General features: G+C 35.3%; 1 protein-coding gene across 1 annotated transcript; it reads right to left on the bottom strand.

Annotated features, from left to right (window-relative positions):
* Positions 1 to 15,048: 15,048 nt before the first annotated feature.
* Positions 15,049 to 16,050, bottom strand: LOC113226749. The gene has a single exon (XM_026459478.1). The coding sequence runs from the start codon at positions 16,048 to 16,050 to the stop codon at positions 15,049 to 15,051; it is 1,002 nt and encodes a 333-aa protein (XP_026315263.1).
* Between the last annotated feature and the right edge of the window lie 10,045 nt (positions 16,051 to 26,095).

Here is a 26,095-nt window from a genome sequence, read left to right as displayed (position 1 = left end):
ATTTTTTATTTTATTGCCCAAAACAAATTTGATCCATAGGTCATTGACTTGCACGGCACTTGCAAACATTTTGAACTAAAATGCGCAGGAAGAAACGCACTTTAGATCTATTTGGTGGTGGGGTGCGGGTAGCGACGGCGGTGGAGTGTCGTATCGAGCGCGCGATTGATAGATCAGTCGACCTTGCTTCCCGTACTGCGTCTACGTTACGCTGACATCCCACATACATTCTATTCTAGTCTGTCACGAATTGCCACGTGGTTTGGTATGTAAACAAGAGTTAGTAGTGTAAAAAAGAACCGCTACTAGGTTCAACAGAACCTGCATGGTAATCCATCAAATACAAGTGCGTCTCTATTCTTATGGCATGATGTGAAACGTTTAATTTACGCGGAGGTGCGAGTGTCGAAGTTTCTGCTTTCAAAGTTGAAGTCTAATGTTGAAACGAAACTTACGTGCGAATCTCTGCATAGATGTAGAGCTAGGTACTTCTAGCAATACTTTCATGTAACCTAAAGTTGGTAAATACCAAATCTAAGATACAAAAAACTTTTTTCAGTCAACTTTTTAATTCATGTAAATAAATAGTAACTTAATGGGGAATGCTCTGAGGAACTTTTCAAACTGGTACCACCGTCTCGTTTCTACCATCGCACTTCCCGCAAAGGAGTAGAGTCCATCCCCACACCTTAGATGCCTGGCATTGTAAGACCACGAGGGCATCTCGTTCGTTCCTTCCTTGAACCTGCATGATGTGGAATGGTCTTCCTCCTGAAGATTTCCTTTGCGCTATGACATGGGGTTGTTCAAAAAGCGTGTTTACAGGCTCTCAAAGGCTGGCAACGCACAGGCAGCTCGTCTGATGTTGCAAATGTCCATGGGCGACGATGACCACCTCCCATCAAGTAGCTCGTCTGCTCGTTTGCATCCTTCTTTATATTAAAAAAAATTAAAACACAAATTTTTTTTCCTCACTAGCTCGGAAAGCTCGGCTTTTTTCTCATTAGAAATCTGCGCGCAAAAGCGTATTTTCCACGCTAGCGTGGAAAAATGTTTTTGAAATTCGAACTTAACGATGGACAGTGATGCACCTAATAAACGTAATGACAGGTTTAACTACGCGATTTGTCGTTCATTATTTATGATACACCTACGACACTATAACAAAAACAAATAAATTTGTATCTCAATAACAACCGCGTCTAACATGCAAATAACACTTTGGAACTTAATGTATATGGCTAACTAGTCAATAGAAAATGTGTATACCTTCAATAACGATTAAATCACACTTTGATGTATTCACCTTTTCTTTTTTCTTTTTTCTTTTTTTTTTCTTTTTTTTTTTTTTTGCTTCTTTTACAAATGCGTTGGTGCTCTGGTGGAATAAGGATAAGACATAATATTGCCTGCATAAGCTTATGTAAGAGCTTTTATGTGACAGAAAATATTTAGTAGAAAGCGTCAAAAATCAAGTTGGGTCCAAGTGACTTGAAATTAATTAATTATTATCATATTGTTATTATTACTCATATTTTAAAAACACATTGTAAGTAAGTATGAGGCTGCCTTCGCATGTGACGTAGCGTGTATTTTCTACATACACAGGGCGCACTATAACTTTCCGGAACTGGCCACTTACATAAACAATCTTTAAAAAGTAGTTACAATATTTGAAAATGGAACTCTTTGGCTGTTGAATACAGTTTGTTTCATCTGACCGTCACTTGTTTTTACATTGTGGCGTCATTTCAGAAATTGGTTGTCTACATCACCATGGATTTCATGGATCGCGCGTACAGTCCCGACCTGGTACCTTTGACTTTTGTTTATTTCCCAAAATTAAGAACCAGTTACGCGGTCAACGATTTTCATCACCTGTAGAGGCTGTCGAAAGAGTATGAAAAATATGTTTCAGAGATTGTCACGGAGGAGTGTCATAAATGTTTTCAAAATTGGTTCATTCGTATGAAAAAGGGCATTAACGCTAACGGAGAATATTTTGAGAAACAATAAATTAATTTCTGACCATTTAGAGTATTTGTTACTTATTCATTCCGGAAACTTATAGAGCGCCTCTCGTAAAACGACGAAACCATTGACAACAAGTTTCCGTTCCAACTCTGCGTAGCGAGAGTTTTACAACTCATTTGAATTCAGTCGAGTGCAACACTATTTTCCCGAAAGAGACGCGCCCCTGGTACCTTCTTATTTATTGAAGGAACTAGTTTGAAAATGGGACTGAATTCAATTTGTTTGTTTACTATTCAAAGTATTCTCTTTTCTCGTCTAGGTCTTTCACTCTATTCAATTTATAGTTTATTTCCTTTGTATTTTAGAATTTTCTCTACGTAAATATAAATGTCGCGAACTCCTTGCTTTGTCATATTCTTTTTCTAGATTCTTTTTCTATTCTTGTGCCATTTTTGCTTTGCATTATTGTTGTTTTAATTGTTTCTCTGTGTGACGTGCATTACATTTGTTATTACATATCATCTAAGTATTCGTGCTCATTTCTGTCGTTTTCCTAACTCCATTCCTATACAGCTCATACCGTCCGCTTCACTTAGGCTTTGTAATTTTGTCAAACAGAGTGTAAAGAAGATTCTACTTCATTGTTCTGTCTACAACTGAAAATGAGAATTCTGTTACTCGTCAAAACATATTTTTTTACAGGCTCATGGGACTTGTCAACTTATGTCTCAGGGTGTTGGACCTTAGATCTTTACGATTTAAAGCTCTGTGTGGCACTGCAACTATTATGGACCAATATCTCAGAGGATACCTCAGCACCCAATCGTACCCCAGGTTCCACAGTAGTGGTCCTAATACGGACCCCTGGGGTACTCCGCACCTCATTGGACGCTCGGCGCGCCTCCCTTCCCTCGTCTGGTAGAGCACCACCCTGTCCTCCAGGTAGTGCTCCACCAGACGGATACTGAAGGAGGCCTACACCTTAGAGATTGAGAACGGCTAAAGAAGAAGAAATAAGAAAAATAACTAACAATGTACCAGATAACTACACCAATTACCTGGTATTAAACTAACAGAGTAATTGAAATCACTATAGATGACTACCCTCAAAAACCAGACCAGAACCAATCTACAAAAGTACATTTTCTAAAATGGACATCCTCACCCAGCGCCCACATTGCTAATCATTGTGCTGCCAAGGCTATCATGTTAAAATACATAACATTATTACATTACTAAGTTATATAGTTCGGTATAGGTTAGTATGCATTGACATTAGACAGAACTGGTTGATGACTTTACTATCTCAGCCAATCGTGACCATGGGACCTGTGATCCAAAAAAATGAATTTGTTTAAAGAAACAACTGTATGCTATTTAGCCGCTCACGCGATGCGCTCCTCCTACCGCAAAATGGTGGCTATTTGGTTTCGCAAATTAGAAAAGCATTCGGTTTAAATACAAGTTTTTATAAATAAAAAATATTATTCTGCATTGCTAAATAAATACCCTCCGTACTACCAACAAAAACATCTCAAATAAAATACAGTAAAACACCTCAAATCCTGCACTTAGAAAGCACTAATGAAATTTTTGGTGTACTTGGATAAATATGATAATATTCCGTTTGAGTAGTTCTAACGTTTACCATGAAATTACTCCTTAAAGTATAGTTTATAGACATTTATATTCAGGGTAAACTTAAAAAACGCTACTTACGGTATGTTTTCAGTAAATAAACACCGAAATCACCAGCCTAAACAATAACACACACGATTGTCGTGACGTATTTTTGAAGTTGTTTATTTTTTTTAAATGACAGACCCAGGCATTAAAAACTTTATCGTTTGCTAGAGTAGTTACCGAAATAGCAATTAATATTAGTTCTTTTACCTGTTATAACTTCGATATCCGGATAAATCGATATAAAATCATCACCGGCACCTCTAGGTGTGGTATGCGTCTACGGCACATGTATCGCATGAGCGGCTAGATCCCAAACAATAGTTTAATTGTCTATATTGCTACAAGCAACAGCTTTTATGTTATTAAAAAATCATGACAAAATATTCATTGATTAATTGATTTTAAGAAAACAGACGTGTTTTTTTGTCACCAGAATGCTTTTATAATTAAAATCTCAAATTTGAACGATGGAGTCGAATGTTTAAATTGCTTTTTTTTATTATACCAAGTGACGGGACAAACAAGTCGTGCGCCTGGTGGTGAGCGACACGCGTGTCCATAGCAGTTGCAGTCACACTCAGACCTTTAAATAGCCAAGATATTAGGAATGCGGGAAATAATGTATGCTCGCTACGCATGCTCACATACATTACTGCTTGGCGGCAGAAATAGGTAAGGTGGCAGTACTTCCCTGGACGAACACTTTGACAAAACGCTCTACTGCTACTAGATGCTTGGTATGTAAATAGACTGTACAGACTACCCATTTTTGTAAAACCTATGTAAAGGAAGCAAAGTTTTTTTAAATTTTATTTTTAATAAGGCCTGTAACACTTGGGTGTCAATGACTGCCTTGTGATGTCAATCCCTGTGGATTATATTATTCAACTATATCGTGTCGCCTTGTAGTGAGAAACAAGATCTCACATATGAGTATAGAGTTTTAGCCCTCGTCGCCAACGGTTCACCCAACACGACATTTAACTCCCGAATCCGCCAAATATATAATACATAATAAATACATGGTATATGCTAATAAATATATATAAATATATATAATATATAATCATATATTGTATAGCGTCTGGCATGGTAAGCTAGAAGACGTCGGTTCGAATCCGGCCTAATCAAAGGATTTTTTTCTGAGTGTTCAATCCTTGTATTAATAACTAGAGGAATAATTTCACAAAAGATAATTGAATATCAATTTAATAAAAATTTAAAATTCAGTGAATAGCGACATCTCTCGCCAGGGCTGGTAACTGTAAAGAAATCTAACTGGGTGATAAAACTTTCATAGATTTCTCATAGACGGCGGTACGACTAAAAAGTCGCTGAAAAAACAGAATACAAAGATAAGACGCAAGCACATAGAAGAATTCGTGAGGTCGGCTGGTTCGTTCCGTGGCTTAGTTGGTATAGCGTCTGGCAGGGTAAGCTAGAAGACGTCGGTTCGAATCCGGCCTGTTCGAAGTATTTTTTCTGAGTGTTCAATCCTTGTATTAATAATTTTATCAAACTAGTAGAATAATTTCACAAAAAAATAATTGAATATCAATTGAATTAAAATTTAAAATGTTGCAGTTGAAAGATTTAAATCCACAAATGAGATTAAATATCGCGCGAATACTCTCCTTTTACAAATAGATCCCATTCCAAGCAAGACCTAGCGGCCCCTGGGACATTTGCAATAATAAAATCAACATTTTATTTTGTACTCTATTTCCACCTGCACACGAGTTCGTTCATAAAAAATATTTCAAAAAACCCCGGTGGGATTTAAGTAAATAAGATATGAAGTCCTACGCCGGAACATGTCTGGTTCCGGGAAGGATTTTGCGGCATAAAAACGTAATGATCTTCTGGGACAAGATTTTTGCGTAAACCCAATGCAATGACGTGATGTTAACATTCTTTATCTTTAAATATTGAATTTGAAGCTCACTGGTGTTTTTAATAAATATAAACGTCACGTACTTTGCACTGATCTCAAAGTACGTAGCTAAAGCACTTGTGTTATGGAAATTGGAAACAACGACGGTTCCACAAACACCCAGACCCGAGACAAGTTTTTCTACAAGTTTTTCTACGCAAAAATATCCCAGGTAATAATTCGGCGTGTGCAAAAAGCTTGTGCAAGATATTGTTTCAGAATACCCCACGCGCCCATGTCACGCCTTATCTAAATTCTTTTAAGTTCCTCAACATGAGTGAGCGACAAAAACTATATACTGCAACTTTGTTATTCTCAATCATACAAAATTAAGTACCAACTTATCTGTACATAAACTTAGTACAGAGTACTAAAAAAACCGACCTCAAAAGTACGTGGAAATACATCTATTTTTTTTTTTTATTTTTTTTATTTATTATTCAAAATTACAACGTATTACTTATTACAAAAAGTCGCCAAACTGCTGTGCAGTTTATTGGCGACATGTGCACTCTTACTTAATAATACCTACTTTACTATATTAACTTAACTTATTTAAAAAAAGATAAAGATTATTTTAAGAGGTACGCCTTTAACTTACGTTTTAGTGCATATTTACTTAATTTTGTATCATTTCTAACCCAATCAATGTCGTTATATAGTTTTGGAACTAAATAGCGTGTACATCTTTTTCCATAATAATTATTTGCTTTAAAGTGCACTAGTTTCCCCTGCCTTACTCTTTTTGTCATGTACTTATTTTTAAGCCTAACTTTATAATTATCGCTATAGTAATTTTCCAACATTATCAAATACCTACTCTTAACTTCTATAGGCATGACCCTACAGTAACTAAATAAGTCATTGTAGTCTGTGTGATTACATTTTTCTACTACTTTTTTGCACACTAAATGTTTTATCAGACTAATTTGTAACTTTCTGATTCCTTTAAGATAACTAGCAAAGGTCCGACCATATACATTTAATCCATAGCTTATTAGCGAGTCTGCCAGCGCATAATACACCATATACAATGTTTTTTTATCCAATATACAATTTAAGTGAAAAAACCTACCAAGCATTCTATATAATTTCATACACACTTCACTAACATGTATTTTCCAACTAAAATTACGTTCTATAATGAGACCTAAATATTTAAATTGTTCAACAAATTCTAGATTAGTACAAGTACACCCTACTTTATTTTTATGTAAACACTCATAATTGTGTCCGACTATTGATATGTCATTGTACGTAACTTTCTTTGCCTGTACATTATACGGTGAGTGAATGTGCACGCATTTGGTTTTTGCCATATTTATAATAATGCCATTATCGTGTGCCCATTTCGTAACATTCTCTAAATCGTCTTGAATATGTTTTTTAATATCTAATGCATTTTTTGATGCGAAACACAAACACATGTCGTCTGCGTACATTAACACATAACAATTTTTAATGACATTTATTACGCTATTGACGTGTATAATATAACCTATCGGGCCGAACACGGAACCAGTTGGAACGCCCAACGTGACCTTGGCTTCCTCACCCACCACACCATCGACCGAAACGCATAATGTTCTGTTGAACAAATAATTTCTAAAAAAGGTGTTTATTGGACCCCGAATACCACATTCAGACATTGATTTCAGTAACACTTCATGGTCGAGGGTGTCGAAGGCTTTTTTATAGTCAATGAACAATGCAACTACCTGATTCCCACAATCGAGGTTTTCATTGATAAAATCTGAAAATTGTGTCAGTGCTGTGCTAGTACTTCTATTTTTTCTAAATCCGTGTTGTGAATTGGAAATTATATTATAACGTTCTAAAAAACTACTCATTTGTTTCACTATAATTTTTTCAACAATTTTGTCTATTACTGATAAGATTGCTATAGGCCTATAGTTCGTATATTCCATGTAGTTTCCTTGCTTAAAAATAGGTCTAATTATAGACTTCTTAAGGGCGTCCGGATACGCGCCCCGCCTGACACACAAGTTAATGAAATGCGCTAGTACCGGGCATATTTTTTCTGCAATATATTTGATATCCTGTGCTCTTATTTGATCTATACCTGGCGCTTTCCGAGATTGTAAATTATTTATGGTTTTCTCTACGTCACAGGCACTCACGTTTTGAAATCTAAATGATAAATCACTTTCCGAGATGTACTCATTTCTATCTAAAAATTCTACGCTACAAATATGTTTAATGTCTAGGATTTCGTTAGTAAAAGTTTGAGCAAATTTGGAACAAATACGAGACACAGTTTCACTTTTTCCTAAGTATTTTTTTATTACACTGTCTACATCAAGTTTATTTTTACCTAACCACGTATTTACATGTGCCCATACCTTTCTAGGATCTCCGTTACAACTAGTTAATTGCAACCTTCTATACGTATTTCTAGCAGAATTTACGATTTTATTTACTTTATTACGATATTTTGTGTATTCAAGACGTTTACTCATATTTTTAGGTGACGATTTCCAAGCCCTAATAACTGATCTCTCTTACAAATCAAACTTAAAATTGAGTTATTTATCCACGGCTGACTATTACGCTTACAATTTTTATTTACCGATATTTTACATTCATCGTAAATGCTGCTAAATGTGCAACACAGCGATTGGTATAGTAGAAGAGGGCACATTGTAGTGAGAAAATCGCTCCAGTTAACAGTATTAAGTTTTTTCCTTACCAATTCGTCACAAATAACCTGTTTTTGTTTGTTTACAATTGCATTAAGCCTACAAGTTCCGTCGCTAGGCGATAACGTGATCCCCACCATGTGATGGTCCGACAGTTTGCACTCCACTAGATATGCCTCATTGGCAACGAAATTCTTTCTCGCTCGCACCCACACGTGGTCAATACAGGATGTACGAAGCTGTCCGTCCACGATCTCTTCCCGCGTGACTTCTGAACTGGGTATCGCACTATACAGACCGCGTTCACACAGGGTGATTTTGTAATATGATGTGTCATTAACAAATTTGTCATGCAGAACGTCCATATTCGTGTCGCCCATAATTACAACATCTGCCATGTCGGTGATTGTTTGTTGAAGTAGCATATTCAGTTCTTCAGAGAAACGTCGCTTACTCTTCTCGGGCGGCCTGTACAGACCAATTATATGAAGATATCTTGTGCCAATTAATAATTTCGCATAGATTATTTCTGCCTCCAGTGACTTTGGTATTTCTGTTACTAAATTTAAATTATCTTTTGCATATAAAACAACCCCTCCTCCTCTCCTAGTTTCTCTAGTGTATGAATGCATGGTATAATTTTGCAGTTTGTAAAAACTTAAAGACTCCTTTTTAATATTCACCTCGGATAGTATTATTATATCTATTTGATATTTTGCTTCTTCAAGCAGGATAAGCAATTCGTTAAAATGTTTACGTATGGATCGTATATTTAGGTATATTATGTGTAGCCCAATAGTTGTTGTTCTTTTGCTCCAAGCAGTAATGTTGGCATACCGTGTGTATTCGCACTCATCTGGTACCTCATTTGCGGAATTAAATTTTATTTAAAATTAATCACGTAGTGTATCACGCGGCGATGGTGCCTTAGGACGAACTACTTTTGAGCAACATTTTTATATCCTCACGTGATCGAATTTTGTGTATTTTCTTTTCATTGCCGTCTTTTTTTACTAGAATATTATGATCTTGTACCCATATATAACTAAACATAGGTTTAAGCTGATCCTTAGTGTCCCACAACAACTGACGCTTAAATTTTGGAAGGTCATCATTAAAATAGAGGCGTTTATTACTTTCGTTGTTGTATATCTGGGCATTCGTTATTACAGTTTTACGTTTAGCCATCCACTTATTGCGCGTTTGCTTGTTACGCATGGTTACAATAACCGGCTGTGGTTTATTTTTGTCTTCATTTTCTTTACCTACCCTCACAGCATCAATGATGTCGGCAGGGTTCAGGTTTAGCTTTTGGGCTATATTTTTGACTACTTCCATTGTTACTTCATTATTTCTTTTTTCTAGACCGAATATTTCTACATTGCTTTCCTTTTCTCGTTGTTCCATGTCCTGTATTCTCTCTTCCAAAGCTTTATTACACTTTTCAAGGTATATATTTTTTTGTTCTAGTGAAGTCAATTTCTTCTCTGCCCTTTGCTTGAAATCCACCATTTGCTGCATAAAAGTCAATGGTGTTCTTCATTTCCTCTAAAGTTTTCTCCATTTTATGAATAATTTCCAGCTTCTGGTTTACTTGAGACAATATGTCCTGTGCGGAGGTTTCTTTGGAATCCACAACAAGCTTGGATGGTGCAATTGGCGAATTTCCTTCATTTTTCTGACAGTTGTCACAAAGACCATGTTGTTCGAATTTTTTTAAGTTCCGCACACATTTCCTATGCCACACTGTCTCACAACCTCCCCTACACTTCAATGTATCATCTTTATTGGATGATACGAATAGTTTACACTTGTGACATTGTACCATTTTGAACCGTACAGTAAGTAACGCCACGAGTAAAAAATTAGTAAAGCAAGTAATCACAGGGGTAAGTTTCTTATTCACGTCCGTACGCTGAGTGCGCGCGCGCGAGACTTATTTATTTTGCTAAGTTTTATCGAAATATCCTTAAATTCGCCACTACACAGGACTTGACACTGGAGATAATAAAAATCGGTTCTTACTACTCAAAGAATATCGTGAGAAAAACGCCTTGAATTGGAGAAATAGCAAAATCAACCATTAAAATAATTTCTCCTTAAAAAAATTTAGGCGCTATTTATAAAAATGACTCTTCATGCGTGCACAGCCCCCTTAGAGGTGGATGATTTTCTTCAAAATGAAATAGGACCACTATGGAAGTACCCACTTTCCAACAAAAAAAAAATCATGAAAATCGGTTCACAAATACCGGAGTTATCGCGTAACATACATACAAAAAAAACACACAGTCGAGTTGAGAACCTCCTCCTATTTGAAGTCGGTTAAAAAAAACTGAAATGGCGTTGAAATAGACAAGCCAGAGCTCTTAGAGCATGCGTCCCACCTTTTATTATTCCCACCCACCAAACGGCTGCTTTCTGTGGCTGTTTCAAATACAACTCGTCCAAAATATGGAATGACATACCACCATAAGAAATCTTACATCATAGGAAATGAAACTATTTTTGACTGGAGTCAACCTCACGGTTGAGTGTACTGTCATAGTCACCTATGGGACCTGTAACGGCCCGAAATGTCGGTTTGTTTGAAAAAACAAATATACGCGATTTAAATCCGGAAAAATAGTTTCATTTCCTATGTGTAACAATCGCGAAAACCTAAGAACTCGAATCTTACATCAATTCACTCTTTTAAATTCGCATTTAAAAAAAAACTTTCTACAGAATATTTTGACACGTGTATATAAATATAAAAATTTCACAAATTATCCTTAATCTCCTTGTCGCTACCTGCCTACAAAATATTTTCCCTGCCATAAATACTTTCTTTCATAGTTATATATAAACTACACATACACTCCACTTACTTTTTATATACCATCCTTTTCACAAACACACACCTCTAAGTTAAACACACATTCATTTACAATTATTATACAACCACACAACTCCTTACTCACACATTTACATCTTTCACCTTTTTTAGTTTCTTTCTAGTTACCTTGTTCACGTTTTATAGCTTATATAATAACTTATTTACCTATACAATTAATATTATAACTACATACCTTATGTTCAGGCCATTCGTGACGCCTGTCGAATATGCATTAGCAATGGATCCTACAGATGTCAACAGGCAGCAGCTACCGGGCGGCGTCCTCATTGCGTAGTTAATCTCCGGACTGTGCACGTCAATTATTTTGTATTTTCCAAAATTAAGTAAAGTAAAGTCAAGTCAGCAGTCTCAAGGAGGTTTTACTTACAAAGTCCCTTCAGTATAACCCACAAAGGACCGGCGCAATCACCTTACATTTTAACCTCGTGTTGATTATCTATTCTGAGTTACATCTTTTTTACCGGCTCACCTTAGGACCTGGCAGAATCATCAGCATCGTAGTTCGACTGAACTGCGGCATAATGCTGAGTCGGGCCCTTCTTGTTGACACAGTACACTCAACTCTATACGTGATACAATATAACACTCCAGACCATATCCGCAAACCTAGACTAGCCTTTTTCTTTATGATTACCATTGTACCTACGTCATTAGCTTCTTTGTAATGTACTGTGATTCAGCAAATAAACGAGTAATCTATGTATCTATCGAATCTACATTGACCTTAAAACTTATATTAAAGGTATTTTAACTGAAAAGTACATAAAGATATTTATTTTATTTTATTTTATTGGATAAGGTACAGCAAGAGATTACAGATCAAAACATTTCAGGAGTGAAAATATACATTTAGGATATAAACCTGCAATCCAATTACAGCTATACACAACACTTTAGTACAAAAATTCAAACAAGTTATAGTTATAGTTTAAAAAAAGGTGACTGTAGATAAAAACACCAATAAACACAAAACAGACAGAACAAAGTCAGGTGGGTGGATTTAAGTGTAGCAGTCTTCTAAAACTAGTATAGCTACAATGAAACAGATCATGGTCCGAACATATGCAATTGTAAAATCTACACATTCTATATATCGGGTTGTTACTCGAAACATTGTTGTTAGACTGTGGTACAATGAATAATTGAGGTATCCGTACATAACGCGTTGGCACCTTTATATATAGTTTCTGCAACAGAATATCGTCAGCAGAACCGTTGGCAATTTTGTGAAGCATGCTTAGGTCTGATATCTGTCTTCTTTTTTCAAGACTGACCATACCAAATTTTATTAGCCGATCATTGTAGTCAGGTATCTCTTCCTTTCTCAGTCCATGTTTAAAGCACATAGCTCTTAGGAATCGTCGCTGTATAGATTCTATTCTACCCCTATGGTTTTGGTAAATAGGAGACCACACAGAGGAACAGTACTCCAAAACACTTCTCACTAATGAATAGTACAATATGTACAAAGATTTAATATTTTGGAATGGCTTCGAGACCCGAAAAATAAAAGATAATAATTTGTTCGCCTTTCTGTGTATGTGATCATAGTGTAGTCTAAATGAAAGTGTGGAATCAAATATGACGCCCAAATCTTTTACAGAGAAAACTCGTGTTAAGGGAGATGACCCGATCTCATAAGTATACTCAATCGGAAACCTCTTTTTAGTGAAAGTTATTATTTGACACTTCTCGGTATTTAGAGACATATGATTCAACTGGCACCACTCACATAGAATGTCAATATCTTCCTGTAGCTTTATACAGTCCTCTACGCTCACAATGTCTCTAAAAATCTTAATATCGTCAGCATAAGCAAGACATAAGCTGTGAAACCTATCCAGCAGGTCGTTAATGAAAATCAAAAATAAAAGCGGGCCAAGATTAGAGCCCTGGGGCACCCCTGATACCGGAATGAATGGCTCAGAGTTATAGCCATTTAAAGCCACTAGTTGTGAACGGTTAAGAAGGTACGAAACTAGCCAACGCAGAAGACTACCGTGAATGCCTAGGTGATGAGTCTTAACTATAAGAATAGAATGATTTACACGGTCAAAAGCCTTTGAAAAGTCAGTATATACTGCGTCTATCTGATTACCTCGACCAAAAGCATCACAAATGTGAGCAGTGTAGACCAGTAAGTTCGTATGCGTTGATCTTCCCGTCACAAAACCATGCTGATTTTGGTTAAGTAAAGGACTTAAATGTTTGTAAACTTGTTCATACACAAAACTTTCGAATAATTTAGTAAAACAGTTCAAAATACAGATAGGGCGATAATTAGTGATATCTTTTTTGTCACCAGATTTGTGGATAGGAGTTACTTTAGCTACCTTCCACAAATACGGAAATACACCATTACTTAGTGATTTGTTGTATATTTTAGTTAAGGGACCAACCAATGCAGAGGAACACAGACGTATGAAAATTGGTGGAATACCGTCAGGACCCGCTCCTTTAGTAGTATCTATATTTTTTAATTTTTTAAGCACATCATCCTCTGTAATTTTAAAATTAGTTATTGAGTAACTCGACGAAGGGAAGTCTGTTGCATACACGCCTGATGTATTGCTATCGTAAACCGATGAAAAGTATTCAGCAAAGAGATCAACAACATCATGACCAGTGGTAGCAACACGGTCATTGAGGAACAGACTACTTGGTATGTCATTGGTTATGCGTTTGGTTTTAGTGTAGCGCCAAAATGATTTTAGATTTATTACCAATTCCGTTTCAATATCTGTTATGAAGGTCTTGAAACACCGGTCCATTAGTAGTTTCGATCGTAATCTAAGAGCGGTAAAAGTATCCCAGTCTCGTGGATTGCCAAACAACTTAAAACGTGCGTGAAATTTAGATTTTGATCTTAAACACTTTCTCAGACCAACAGAAAACCATACAGGGTAGTACGAACTTCTAATTTTAGCTTTGGGGGTATACTTTCCTATGATAGAACGCAGCGTGTTATAGAAAAAAACCACAAGATCATCACAACTAAGAGTTGCTGCATGTCGACCCCAGTCTATTCTGCTCAACTCCGCTATACAGCCAGCGTAATCGGTTTTATGGAAACAAAAACGTTCAACAGCTCTATTAATACCTAAAGATGGAAGTAGTCCTCGAAAATCCAGTTCAAAAGGCGGATGATGGGCATCTAATCGACTTATGGGTAAGGATTTTGCCAGCTTAAACAAATCTGGATGAGTGGTAATAGCTAAATCCAATATGACATCATTATGATTTAAAACGTGGTTTAATTGATATATGTTTGTATAACTAAACAGGTCATGTAGTGCCTCCGATTTATCACAGTTATGATTTAAGGGAGTACCTGACTTAATAGACCAATTTATATCTCGTAAATTAAAATCTCCCAAAATACAATTTATGCTATTAATCTGAGTGTTCAAAACATTCTTACAATTTACTATAAATGTTTTGAAATCTGCTGAGGGCAGATAATCAGGGAGATACACAATACAAATATTTATGGTAGTTGTTGGACCAATTTTTAACTGAACCCACAAATCCTCAACAATATCTGAATGCCATTCAGTCTTAACGACAAAATCAATATCTTTTTTTATAGCAATGAGTACTCCGCCACCATGATGCTTATTAAAACGTTTCATAAAGTTGCCATCGCGATCCCTACGCACCACAATGTATCTTTCATCAAATAATTCAGAAGATAGTACCGTTTCATTAAGCCACGTCTCGCATAAACAAATAATATTGTAATTATTACATAGAACCGAGTTGTATACATCCAAAGTTTTACTTTTTAGACCTCTTACGTTTTGATAGTAAATGGAAAGAGCCATTGTTATATTTTTGAACATCCAGACAACATTCATAATGTAATTTTAGAGAGAAAAAAAAAATAAAAACTTTAATTAACGTAAAAGGTCCAAACTGTCAATGCTCTTTATCAGAATGTATGACGAATCCGGGTTTTTTCGTGCATAGATACGACCATTTCGAACCCAAACAAACTGGTAGTTTTGTTCTTTGGCTTTCTTCCTCGCAGCCATATGCAGAATCTTATTGCTAGGCGATAGATGCTCCGATACATAGACTGGTCTTTTGTCGCCTGCCATTCCTAAGTGTGCAGTGTTCAGCTTGTCAGTGGGATTGGTTTTATTATACCGATATACAGCAGAATAAAAAGCATCACGACTTTTGATGTCATTAAACTTAACAATAATAGTACGCGGACTTTTGTTGTCTTTATTTTGTTTTGCAACTCTAGTACAGTGAGCAATTTCCTTCTCCACTAATTTATATCCAACCACCTTAGCACACTGCTCCATCAAGTTTAAAAGATTTTCGCTGCGATGTTCAGACACGCCATGTAACTCCAAATTATTCTCCCTCAAGTTCTGTTCAATGTTATTAAGACGCGACGATAAATCTGTTACTGTTGATCTTAATTGGTTATTATCATTTTTCAACTTTGCACATTCTGATTGTAAACTCTCTGTCGTAGCCTTCATTTCCTCATATGCTGTATTATAAAATGCCATTGAAGTACGAAAATCTTGTATCTCAGATTTAATAGAAGAAAGCTCTTGTTGGAGTACCGAAGTCAACATTGAAGGTAGCTCGATTTTGATAGCATTTAGCACTCGCTCAGTTATAGTACCAGCGAAGTGGTCCCATTTCTCCGTCGTGTTCACTTCATTATTGTCCGAATCAGTTGTCACAGAGCCAGAAGGTACTCGGGTAATTGTTTTACGAAAAGTGACATTTTCATTACCGGTGCTCTGTATACCCGCGCGGGTCTCCGATACGGAGGTGTGTTTAAGCTCCCGTATAGGCGTATTAATGTTACCCGTTTTTGGCTGCTTGCTCTTACACTCCACGCAGCACCAGTTACCCTTCTGCTGCCTTGACATTGTATTCCTAAAACGTTGTTGGGACACATTGGCGCAGTCAAGGTCATAGATAGCTGAGCACTTGCAACATGTCAAGAACTCACTGCTAGTATACTCAACCTTACATCCAGATCAAGAATACCTTATAGGTGCCATATTACAGTTTTTCTGTATATATTCTCTTAGATTTTTAGTTCACAATAAACAAGTTCCATCAATTTTGTTGGTGTAGGTAGGTATTTGATTATTTTCAACCAAAAAATACTGAGTGCTGAATGACAAACACGGCTCAAACCTCGCGACTCGCGAGGTCGTAAGCGCCGTGAAATACTTGGCGCTTACGCGTTCGCCACTACAATGCGAATCTTTGAAGCACTTGATGGTGTTTTTTAATGTTATGGAATTTAGAGATTATATTCCACTAAATTATGTCACTTCACTGGTTCACCATTGATTAATACTACTTTCTGGAACACTTTCAAACAGCTATAACATATTTAACTAGCCAAAATTATTTTATAAAGTTTTACAAAAATAACTACGTGTAACTTGAATGATGTTCTGGCGCGAAGATATATATATGGAAGAACTACATGGCTCTACAGTCAGTAAGTAACACCTAGAATTTCTCGGTTGAACGAGCTTTTTAGGGAAGTCAGCACAGTGAACGAGCAGTAGTTTTAGTTTACTTTAACTGACCCGACCGGGAATCGAACCCGGGAACTAAGTGATGGCGACACCGTGAAAAGTGTGCAAGCCACTTGATCACAGAAATCGTGAAATAATATATGTCGGTGGCTTTCTAGACCAACGGCTTGTCTCAAAAACAAGTGGCTTAAAAAACTGAGGCGTATTTAGAGGGCAAAGCTGATGTATCGTATATCGGTGCAGAGTCATCGTGTAGTCTTAGAATAATAACGCATAGAAACCTAGCCCGCACACGCTTAGTGAGGCAAATTGAAGCGCTCCCAAAGGGTCTACACGAGCGGGCGGGCCGTCAGTGCTCAAGGTCAACTTGCACCGCGAACAGCTCCAGAATTTTAGCTAAAAATGACGAAATGTGCGGTAAATGAGTGTAAAAATACGTCAGACAAACATAGAATAGATACTAACATCACATTCCACAAGGAAGTCACGCGTTTCAACTTGTATTTTTATATAAATATTCACTAAAACCGAAAATTAATCTACTACTAAAACTAGCCTACATGAATTTGATTTTTGCCTCACTTGTGACAATTCGTTTGATATGAAACTATCATTCTATGCGTTATTATTCTAAGCGTGTAGTTATATCAAGAAATGGAAAATTCGTAATTAATAGATACACACTTAACCACTATCACCTCGCTATAAGTGATGATGTGACCTATGACCTTTCGGTATCGTTTATTGTTCTTGCAGGCGCAAAAGCAGCGATATGGGGTATTCCAATAAGGTCATAACAATTTTGTATTTCAATGAAACACAGAATAATTGAGATGTTGAGCTGAATATTATTCCAGGTGCAGTACACATGTTACATTTAAGAATGGTATTCGATCTCTTCTATTGAAGAGGAAGTTTGGTAATTGTGTGATCTCGCAAAATGGTTCGGTCGAATGGCCACCTCGCTCGTGCGATTTAACGCCATTGGACTACTTTATATGGGGTTATGTTAAGTTGTTGGTTTAAGCCTACAAGCCAATAACGTCAAATGGGCTCAGAAATAACATGAAACGCGAAATTTCCAACGTTTCCGCTGATATGAGTGGAAAAGTGGTAGAAATATGGCTCCAAAGAATTGAACGCTGCAGACGTGCACGCGCTGGTCACATGAACGAGATCAACTTCCATTCTCAAATATAATATATGTACTGCACTTGGAATATATTTCACTCAGATATCTCAACAATTCTGTTTTATTGATATAAAAAAAATGTTAGGTCTCTACTGAAAAACCAGATACAACGAAGGCACAATAAAGAATAAAGGTTCAACCTTACATTCCGAATTTAGCAACTTTGTGCTAGCAGCCCGTAGTATTCAGAGCAATAAAAACTTGTTTAAATATGGACCCAGAACTTACACATGGAAATAATAACCGCTGATTTGTTGGAAGGAAAGTTTCCTGTTCACAGGACGCACCGTAAGCAAATGTTTATTAAGTTAAATGTTCAACAAATTTGAAATTATGCTAAAAGCTTAAGCGTAAAACAGAAAAGAACAATCATCAATGAATTTACTTACATTAAATAAAATAAAAATGTTTATTTGTGCGATTTTGTGGAATTCAACCATTTGGTGTATACAGTAAATAATAATAAGTAGAAGAATAAGGGGAAAAATCCCCAAACTCGATGAAGAACATATAATTTATTTATTCATAAAGGCACGGCATATATGGCTGCGTATCACGTTATTATATGAAATTATTTTGCCTACAGGCTGTAAAGGTGCTTTTCCATCGGCGAGGCAAGACGAGAACTGAAAAAAAAATTGCTACTGTTTCGTTATTATTCGGTTTTCGGTGTAATGAAAATTCGAACAAACGTTATTTCGGACAATAAATTTTCTACTTTGTGATAGGTTACCAATTTTAATAATCAACTGCGAGGTCTTTGCAATGATTTGCGGAAAAGCCATCTTTTTAAAGTCTTAAATTGTATGTGCCCACGGTTTCGTAACAAGCTCGAGCGGTCTCGGGCAGATATGCACAAGGCATTGCGTGAATCGTGTTTCTATGGCAAAGTTAATAAACATACTATGTTACACCAACAAATATTTCAATTCTCGTCTCGCACGTTTTCATCAATCTAGACCATTTTTACCGAAATAATACAATTTTTTTTTTCACTTTAGCCACACAAATTTCAATCCTTGTCTCGTCTTGCCTCGCCACTGGAAAAGCACCTTAAGAATCCTCGCATATGAGCTTCTGTACAAATCCCTGTATTTGATCAGCCTTTTATGTTATTTTATCACAATACGGTATAAACTTTAATATTCTGTTCAAAAGGACGCCTAAATTTCTTATTAGTGTTACTACTAGGTACCAAATCTCTCATTTTTTTTACTTTATTAGATCAGCGAAATGTACCTTGACAGTTAACAGTAGAATAAGTCTGGCTATAAACTTTACACCGTACATGTTCAATTCAAAATGATAATTGCGTTGCCTCGAATACAATAAAAACCTTTGTACAAGTCCGTCCAAAACTTAGGAATAGACCTACTAAACGGCGTCAACACAACACAAAGTAAAGAAAAATACCAACAGAACATCTGGTAATGGAGCTGCGCACAGCTTATTGAGAGGCGTGATTATGATAGATGGAGTAAAGCTACTGAATGGTGACTAAAAAGTAATTATAGAAATGAAGGACATCCTACAGCGAGATGGGTAGATGAAAGACGCGGGCCATAAAGAGTGAAATAAACACAACACAAGTTTGTGAGTGATAGATGTCCGGAACTACAGGAGACCTCAGCAATGATTGGGTACAGTGTGGGTGAAGATCATGAATAATAAAATAAGAAAAATATACATATTGTGTATTAAAGATGTATAGATGGATTACCCCGTGTAATCCAATGGTCAGTTATGACTAAAATTGATAATCATTCACCGTTTATATCTAAACTATTGTTTTTCAAGAAATATTACTAATGGTATTCTCAGAAATAGGTTCATAGAAAACAGAGACGATTGTTGTTTTCGTTACTGTATAGATACAGAAAACAACAAGTTTAAATTAAAGCGAAATGTTTGTGTGGTGCAAGGGTGGAAGCTATTGTTTCTGACTCACTGTTTCTAGCATGTGGACGTAGCAGCGAAGCGTGGATTTCATTATTCTATGTTTGTTTAGAGCTTTCAGTAGAAAATGTTTTTTTCTCAAATGTGCTCGAAAATGTGTGCATTACTTTTTTAGAAAAAGAACCCACAAAATTTGTCATTTAGGAACATTGACTTACAATTATATGGACGTCGGGTCCGCGCTAAAAAGTGTCCGAACTTACAGGGCGTTAAAATCGTATACAGGGCGTCATTCACGCTTTAGTCTTCGTTTGTTTGACTGACAGCGAAGCAAGCAAAATTAGACAGTATTGCGATGACATTACAATTTAAAAGCTTTTTCATATTCCTTTACATGCCACTACGTTTAAATAGGTGGACTTGCGACATTTTTTCGTGGTTTTTGTATTAGACCCGTCGTCCATTTATTTGTAAGTCAATGTTTAGGAAGCGTGCAACTCTTTGCCTTTCTACTAATAAACTGCTATGTAAAAATATTAAAGAGCAACTGTACTCTCTGGCATCAGTGTCCTTAATTGCGAGAATTAAAAAAATATATTCGTTCATATACGATAAACCTCGTTTGACCAAGCGTGCGAGGGAAAGTAGCGAGCATCGAGTATATAACCAGAAATAGAGACGAAATAAGGGCCATAGTTAGAAAACTCATCAGTGATACATCACTTTTATCAATGAACTCTCGTTTGCACTGAAATATAGAACGCCAACAACTGACCTGTGTGTACGTCTCCGTATATTCCAAAGATATTCTGTATTTATTGTAATAAAGATGATATCTCTAACAATGGCGTGCTGTTCCTTTCGACGGTGTGGGGAAAAACAGCAAAACATTTTTTTTTTTACAACAATTACAAAACAAACAGAATACAATTTCATCGGTAATTAAATATTAAATATGTAATTTTGCAATTTTCGTCCATTATAGCAAAGCTCAAGTTAACTGGTCGATTTGAAGTGAAACAATTGACGACAACTATTAACGATACCCGTCAATTGTTTCGAATCCGGGCTGGCCAATCGGAGCGCAGTTGTGACAGTAATGATATGGCAGAATAGTTTTCAAAGTTTTCAAACAAATTAAATGACATTTCGTCTCTATTTCTGGTAATATACTCGATGATAGCAAGCAAGCAGTCCACCCAGTACCGACATGGGCGCTTTCATTTAGAATTTCGATCATAGTCTATGGGTATTAAAGTTGAAGAACTATTGTTAGCACTGATGCAAGTTATCGCTTGGAAGAGAGCTCCTTTCTGTTGCAATAGTGTAATGAAACCATTAGCTCTTGTTTCACTTAAAAGCGCACATGGACTTAATGTTTCAGAAGCGACTCAGTCTTTTGTCCCTTTGTACTCAAAAGATGAAGCGATAAGACGAATCCGTTCAAATAATAATATATCTAACTAACAATAAAAAACAACATGCTTAAAAAATTGAGGTAAAATAAACGAAAGAATAAGTTGATGCTCTTTTTTAGTTATTTTTATTTTTGTATTATTTATATTTTCTTCGTGAAAATGAGTTCTAGCGAGAACAGCGTAAAGACAGTTGTGAACTGTATGTCGTATACTCAGCCTAATTTAAAACAAGAAGCAAAATTTATCACGGTAAACTTGTTTTACTTTGTCTATTATACATTCTCCTTCATTCTTTAGGAATTTATTATTCCCTCGCATTATTTGAGAAAAGCACTAAACAAAAAAAAGCCTTGGCGGGAATGGGATTGCCTGACTCATATAATACAAGAATACGCTGCGCTACTTTCCGGCTTCTGCAATAATATACTACGTTTTTTTTAGCGCTTTAAGCACTTCAAAGAGATGTTAATAATAAAACTTAAAAAGATGATTTATTTACCTACTCAAGCACTTATTGTCTCTTGGCAGGGGCTACGATCACTGCTCTGGGTCGTGGTTGGTGCAGTAAGAGGCAATGCTGCCAGTATAATGGGAACTTTTGACCCGGTCACGATACAGGGATTTTTATTAGTTTACGAATGTTTGACGAAATATCTTCAAGTCAAATTTGACAGTGTTATTAATTTTATATGAAAAAACTTTTTATTAAATTTGACCAACTTCTGCCGTCCCGTTTTCTTTCTTCCCATATAATTAAATCATACTATAAGAAACTGAGTGTATTGGCAATAAATAAATAGTCTATTGTATTAATATTGCATGAAAAATATTTTGTGAAATTCAACCAACTCCGGTTGTCCCGATTTTTTTCGTCGAGACATACAATGACATGATTCCTTCATGAGACTGAGTTGATTAGAAAAAAATTGATCAGTTTTATTCAATTTATAAACAGAGCTTCCGTGAGATAAGTGTAAAAATATAAACTTCACTAATATATATAACTAACAAAACATATATTTATAAATAACTAACTACAAAAACTAATATATACTATAAAAATACACTGCCATCACAGTTAGAGATGATCATGGATAAATATCCATTTTTCTCGATATTTATCAAAAAAAAATCGTGGTTTATTTGTATTTATTAAAACAAAGTAATAGTATATTTTTAAGCTGAATTGTCAATATTGATACAATTTAGTAGCATGCACGTATAGTATATTGCTTGTTATACCTCTTTTCTACACGCAGTAATAAAAAGAATACTTTTAAGTACCGTAAATCCCCGTATTTTTGCGTGAACCCTATTATTTTTTAAATGCGTAGTTTGTTAAAAAAATAAAAATTGTCTCCACACAATATTAATCAGCTGTCTAACATTTTGTATGGATTTTTTTTTTCAGGTTACTTAGTTGGTCCGTTATTGTACAGTTGTTCAGCTTCGTATATAGAATATATTCTATATAATAGGTTTTTCGGTTGTTCAATATTTTATTTTAAAAATCTGTATAGTTCTCATTTGAAATACTTAAACGATAATTAATTCTAATACAAAGGATATTCAATTCAAAATCACATGGCCACTATTTTGTCAAAGCCTAAGTTCGCTATCGAATACTATACTAGCGGAGAGAGCCGCTAAGGAGAATTGTGTTCGCACTGCGCATCGAAAGACTTTATGTACCTACAAAATTATAAACATTTATTTTTATATCATGTGTTTTAAATAATAGATTTTGTGTGTGAAATGTGAAAGATAAATCTTGGGCTATTTCAAGTTCAAACATGACTTTATTTATAACGCAGTAGACCTCAAGACTATAAAGTTGGGTCGCATTTATTAACGCAGGATAGGTCAGCTCAAGGGCTACAGTTCATTTGATAACTTTCTGTCAATCCAATTTTCTTTACCAGCCAACTTTAAGTTGATAAAAGTTTAGGTGATTATGTTGCAATTAGTTTACATTCCTATCATTAGTAACATGTTACCGACTCGACCAACTTAGGTACTAAAACAGTATTGTTACATAAAACAAAGGCATAATGAGAAGTAATCGTACGTAATTATTTAATAAAAAATTAATTCTAATGAATTTTATTATAAAAAACTCAAAAAAAAATAAAATCCATGTTTTAGGATAAATACTCAGTGCAATCGGATATTTATTGGACATTTATCCTTTGACGGATATTTATCGGGCAAAGACGCATCTCTAATCGCAGTACATTTATAAAAATGTAATTTATGAACATTGTAACAAAATTAAAATTATTGTTCTTGACAGTCATATTCACAAATTCGTTCGAAATTTTCCATTCTCGAGACTGTTGTGAAATGTTTATTGTACAGTTACAGTTTACTTTATAAAAGTAAAGAAGTGTCCTTAATATCCATTTTGTGTTTAGGATAAAGTAGTACGACAGCACAGTAAAAAAGAGTAATAGAAATAGCACGATTATTGCTGTAATCAAAGTTGTTGGTCATATTATATCACCATAAAGCAATGAACAAGGAACCTTCCTCGCACTAATAGTTTTTTAAGAGCCTTTGACTGCGTAGTTATGAATATCCTACTGTCAAACACACTTTTACTAATTTTGTGAACCCGCCATCAGATGATTCGGAGGTTACCCGAAAATATATCTTAGAACGTCGAAACTTCTAACAGGAATAGGTCACAACTACTGTCGTCACGTGTTGACACAAGAGGAGGGTGCCACAAGGTTCTAATTTAAACCCTATCATCTTTATTATCTACAATAGTCATAATAATATAATGATGAAAAATGGCCGAGTAAAACAGATTTAAATTAGATAAACCATGTGTTAGTTATACAGCCATGAAAAATCTAAGAGGATTGAGACAATAGAAACCATGTATTCATAATCAAATATGTAGGTATTTATGAGTATAAGGACTATATAGTAACATGTAATCGAAAAAGGTAAAATAAGGTACAAAAAATAAACAACAAAAATCGTAAGTTAAGGAATCACACTGTCGATTAGGGGTGAAAACATTAAACGGGTAAATGAGGCTCGTAAACATGGTGGTTAGTGATGATGTGATTGGCGTTGGTACGATTTTGAATGTAGTTTGATTGTAAATTGTAGTTTATGGGAAATATAGATACCGGTAGCGTTTTGTAATCGTTTGCCATATATACATTAAGATAGATGGAGCAAAACGCCTCGTGGCATGGATATCATAAAGGTGGAGTATTCCAGGTTTTCAAACTGATTGAAGAACTAAATTATAACACAGAAATGTTTCTGATAGAATCATTTGTATACAATACACAATTGTATCGACCGCGCCAATTGGTGCAGAAGGGCACTACGCATGCAAATGACGTCTTAACAATGCAAATATTTTAAAATGAGTACAGATTTGTCCTTAACAACACTTTTATAGGTTGTTCGCTAGAAGTTCATCTGGATTATTAGTCACTGCGCCAGTACAGCTACCACATTACCGCACCGAAGATTTGGAACAAGACGTTGCGGGCACCACTCGTAAACTGCAGTCAGTACATAACATATTTTTTTTGGATTACCTAAAAAATACAGTTTAAGTAATTTTCCGGCGAAAAAGAATTGGGTATACTCAATAACTAAAGCAGGGAGGGTTGTAAATAATTGAGAGCGCGTGCAAAATTCACGAGAGCTAAGTGAGTGGACAATTTATCGTTTGCCTCGGCCCCACACGCTCGTCGCCCGTCCTGCCCGCGCCTGCCGTGTGAATAATATATGAACATGAAAACAATTTTTTTAAAGAATTACATTCAATGACCTCAGCAACCCAACCGTTAGCAGCATGAATACGTCAAGGGGCACGTAAGAAACTACCAATTTCGATACCCGGTCCAAATTAGATAATGAACTTTCCTAATTTAATTCTGATTAACGCCTCCCAAGGAGCACACTTTATACGCCTTAAAACTGTTATATCCATAAACAGTCTTAATATGGTATTGGTTTAGATAATAGTTCTCTATAAATGATTTTATAAAAAAGAAATTGTTCTTATAGACTAATTTCACTCAAGTCAAAATTTTAATACATTCTTAATACCAAACAACTTAATTAAGTGTAATCTCTCTTAAGATTTACTCTTATAGTCCTTATTTTAAGTTCATCTGTAGAATAACTGATTATTTTTAGTAAAATTGCTCTATACACTTCCAGTAAAGCCTATTAATACTCTAAAAACTAGTATTCTTAAGTTTATTATAGATATATTTAATTTATAGACATTCTGTAGTGTCTGTACTTATTGACAAACACCTTATTGCGCGTCTTCAATAGATTTTATTTTAAAAAACACTACAATTAGGGTTTTTATTCCTTATATTTATATTATAGGGAATTAATCCACCTTTGTAGTCATATACAACACATTCCATATATTTAACAGAATAACGTATTTTTGCGACAAATTGGATTTTTTCAATTGTTTTGTAAAACTGTCGAAAGAAAAAAGCGCTTAGAAACATCGCGTTTTGTAGACAATCATAAAAACTTCATAGGAAAATTCTTAAGAAAATTCTTCTACAAGATCAACTACACTCAAGCAAGTAAAAATAATCTTTTCGTATTCTAAAGTTATTCTATAGATAAAACTATAGACAAAATGCAAACACGCTGGGGTGTTTTGAAAAAAGCTTTAAAAAATTATCGCCATTTTTATTTTTAAAGAATGACTGTGAAGTAGCCGAGAAAAATTTCTTTTCTTTTTAAAAAGTAAATCTAAGTTGAAATTAGCTTGATGAAGCCTAGAACTTCTTGGAAATGGTTTGTTTTGTGAGTTATTTTGTATATTTAAGCTTTCTATAAACATTTAAAACCGAAAATCGATAACTGTATTTTTATTAAGTTTATATTTTATACATAAATATTTAAA

The sequence above is a fragment of the Hyposmocoma kahamanoa genome, unplaced genomic scaffold (assembly GCF_003589595.1).
Source record: "Hyposmocoma kahamanoa isolate Upper Pololo Valley unplaced genomic scaffold, ASM358959v1 200, whole genome shotgun sequence".
Lineage (NCBI taxonomy): Eukaryota > Metazoa > Arthropoda > Insecta > Lepidoptera > Cosmopterigidae > Hyposmocoma > Hyposmocoma kahamanoa.
The sequence above is the reverse complement of the archived record's forward strand: the minus strand, read 5'-3'. Positions and strand labels throughout refer to the sequence as shown.

Excerpts from the sequence above, each read along its gene's own strand:
- LOC113226749 (XM_026459478.1), bottom strand. The coding sequence starts at position 16,050 with ATGTCAAGGCAGCAGAAGGGTAACTGGTGCTGCGTGGAGTGTAAGAGC.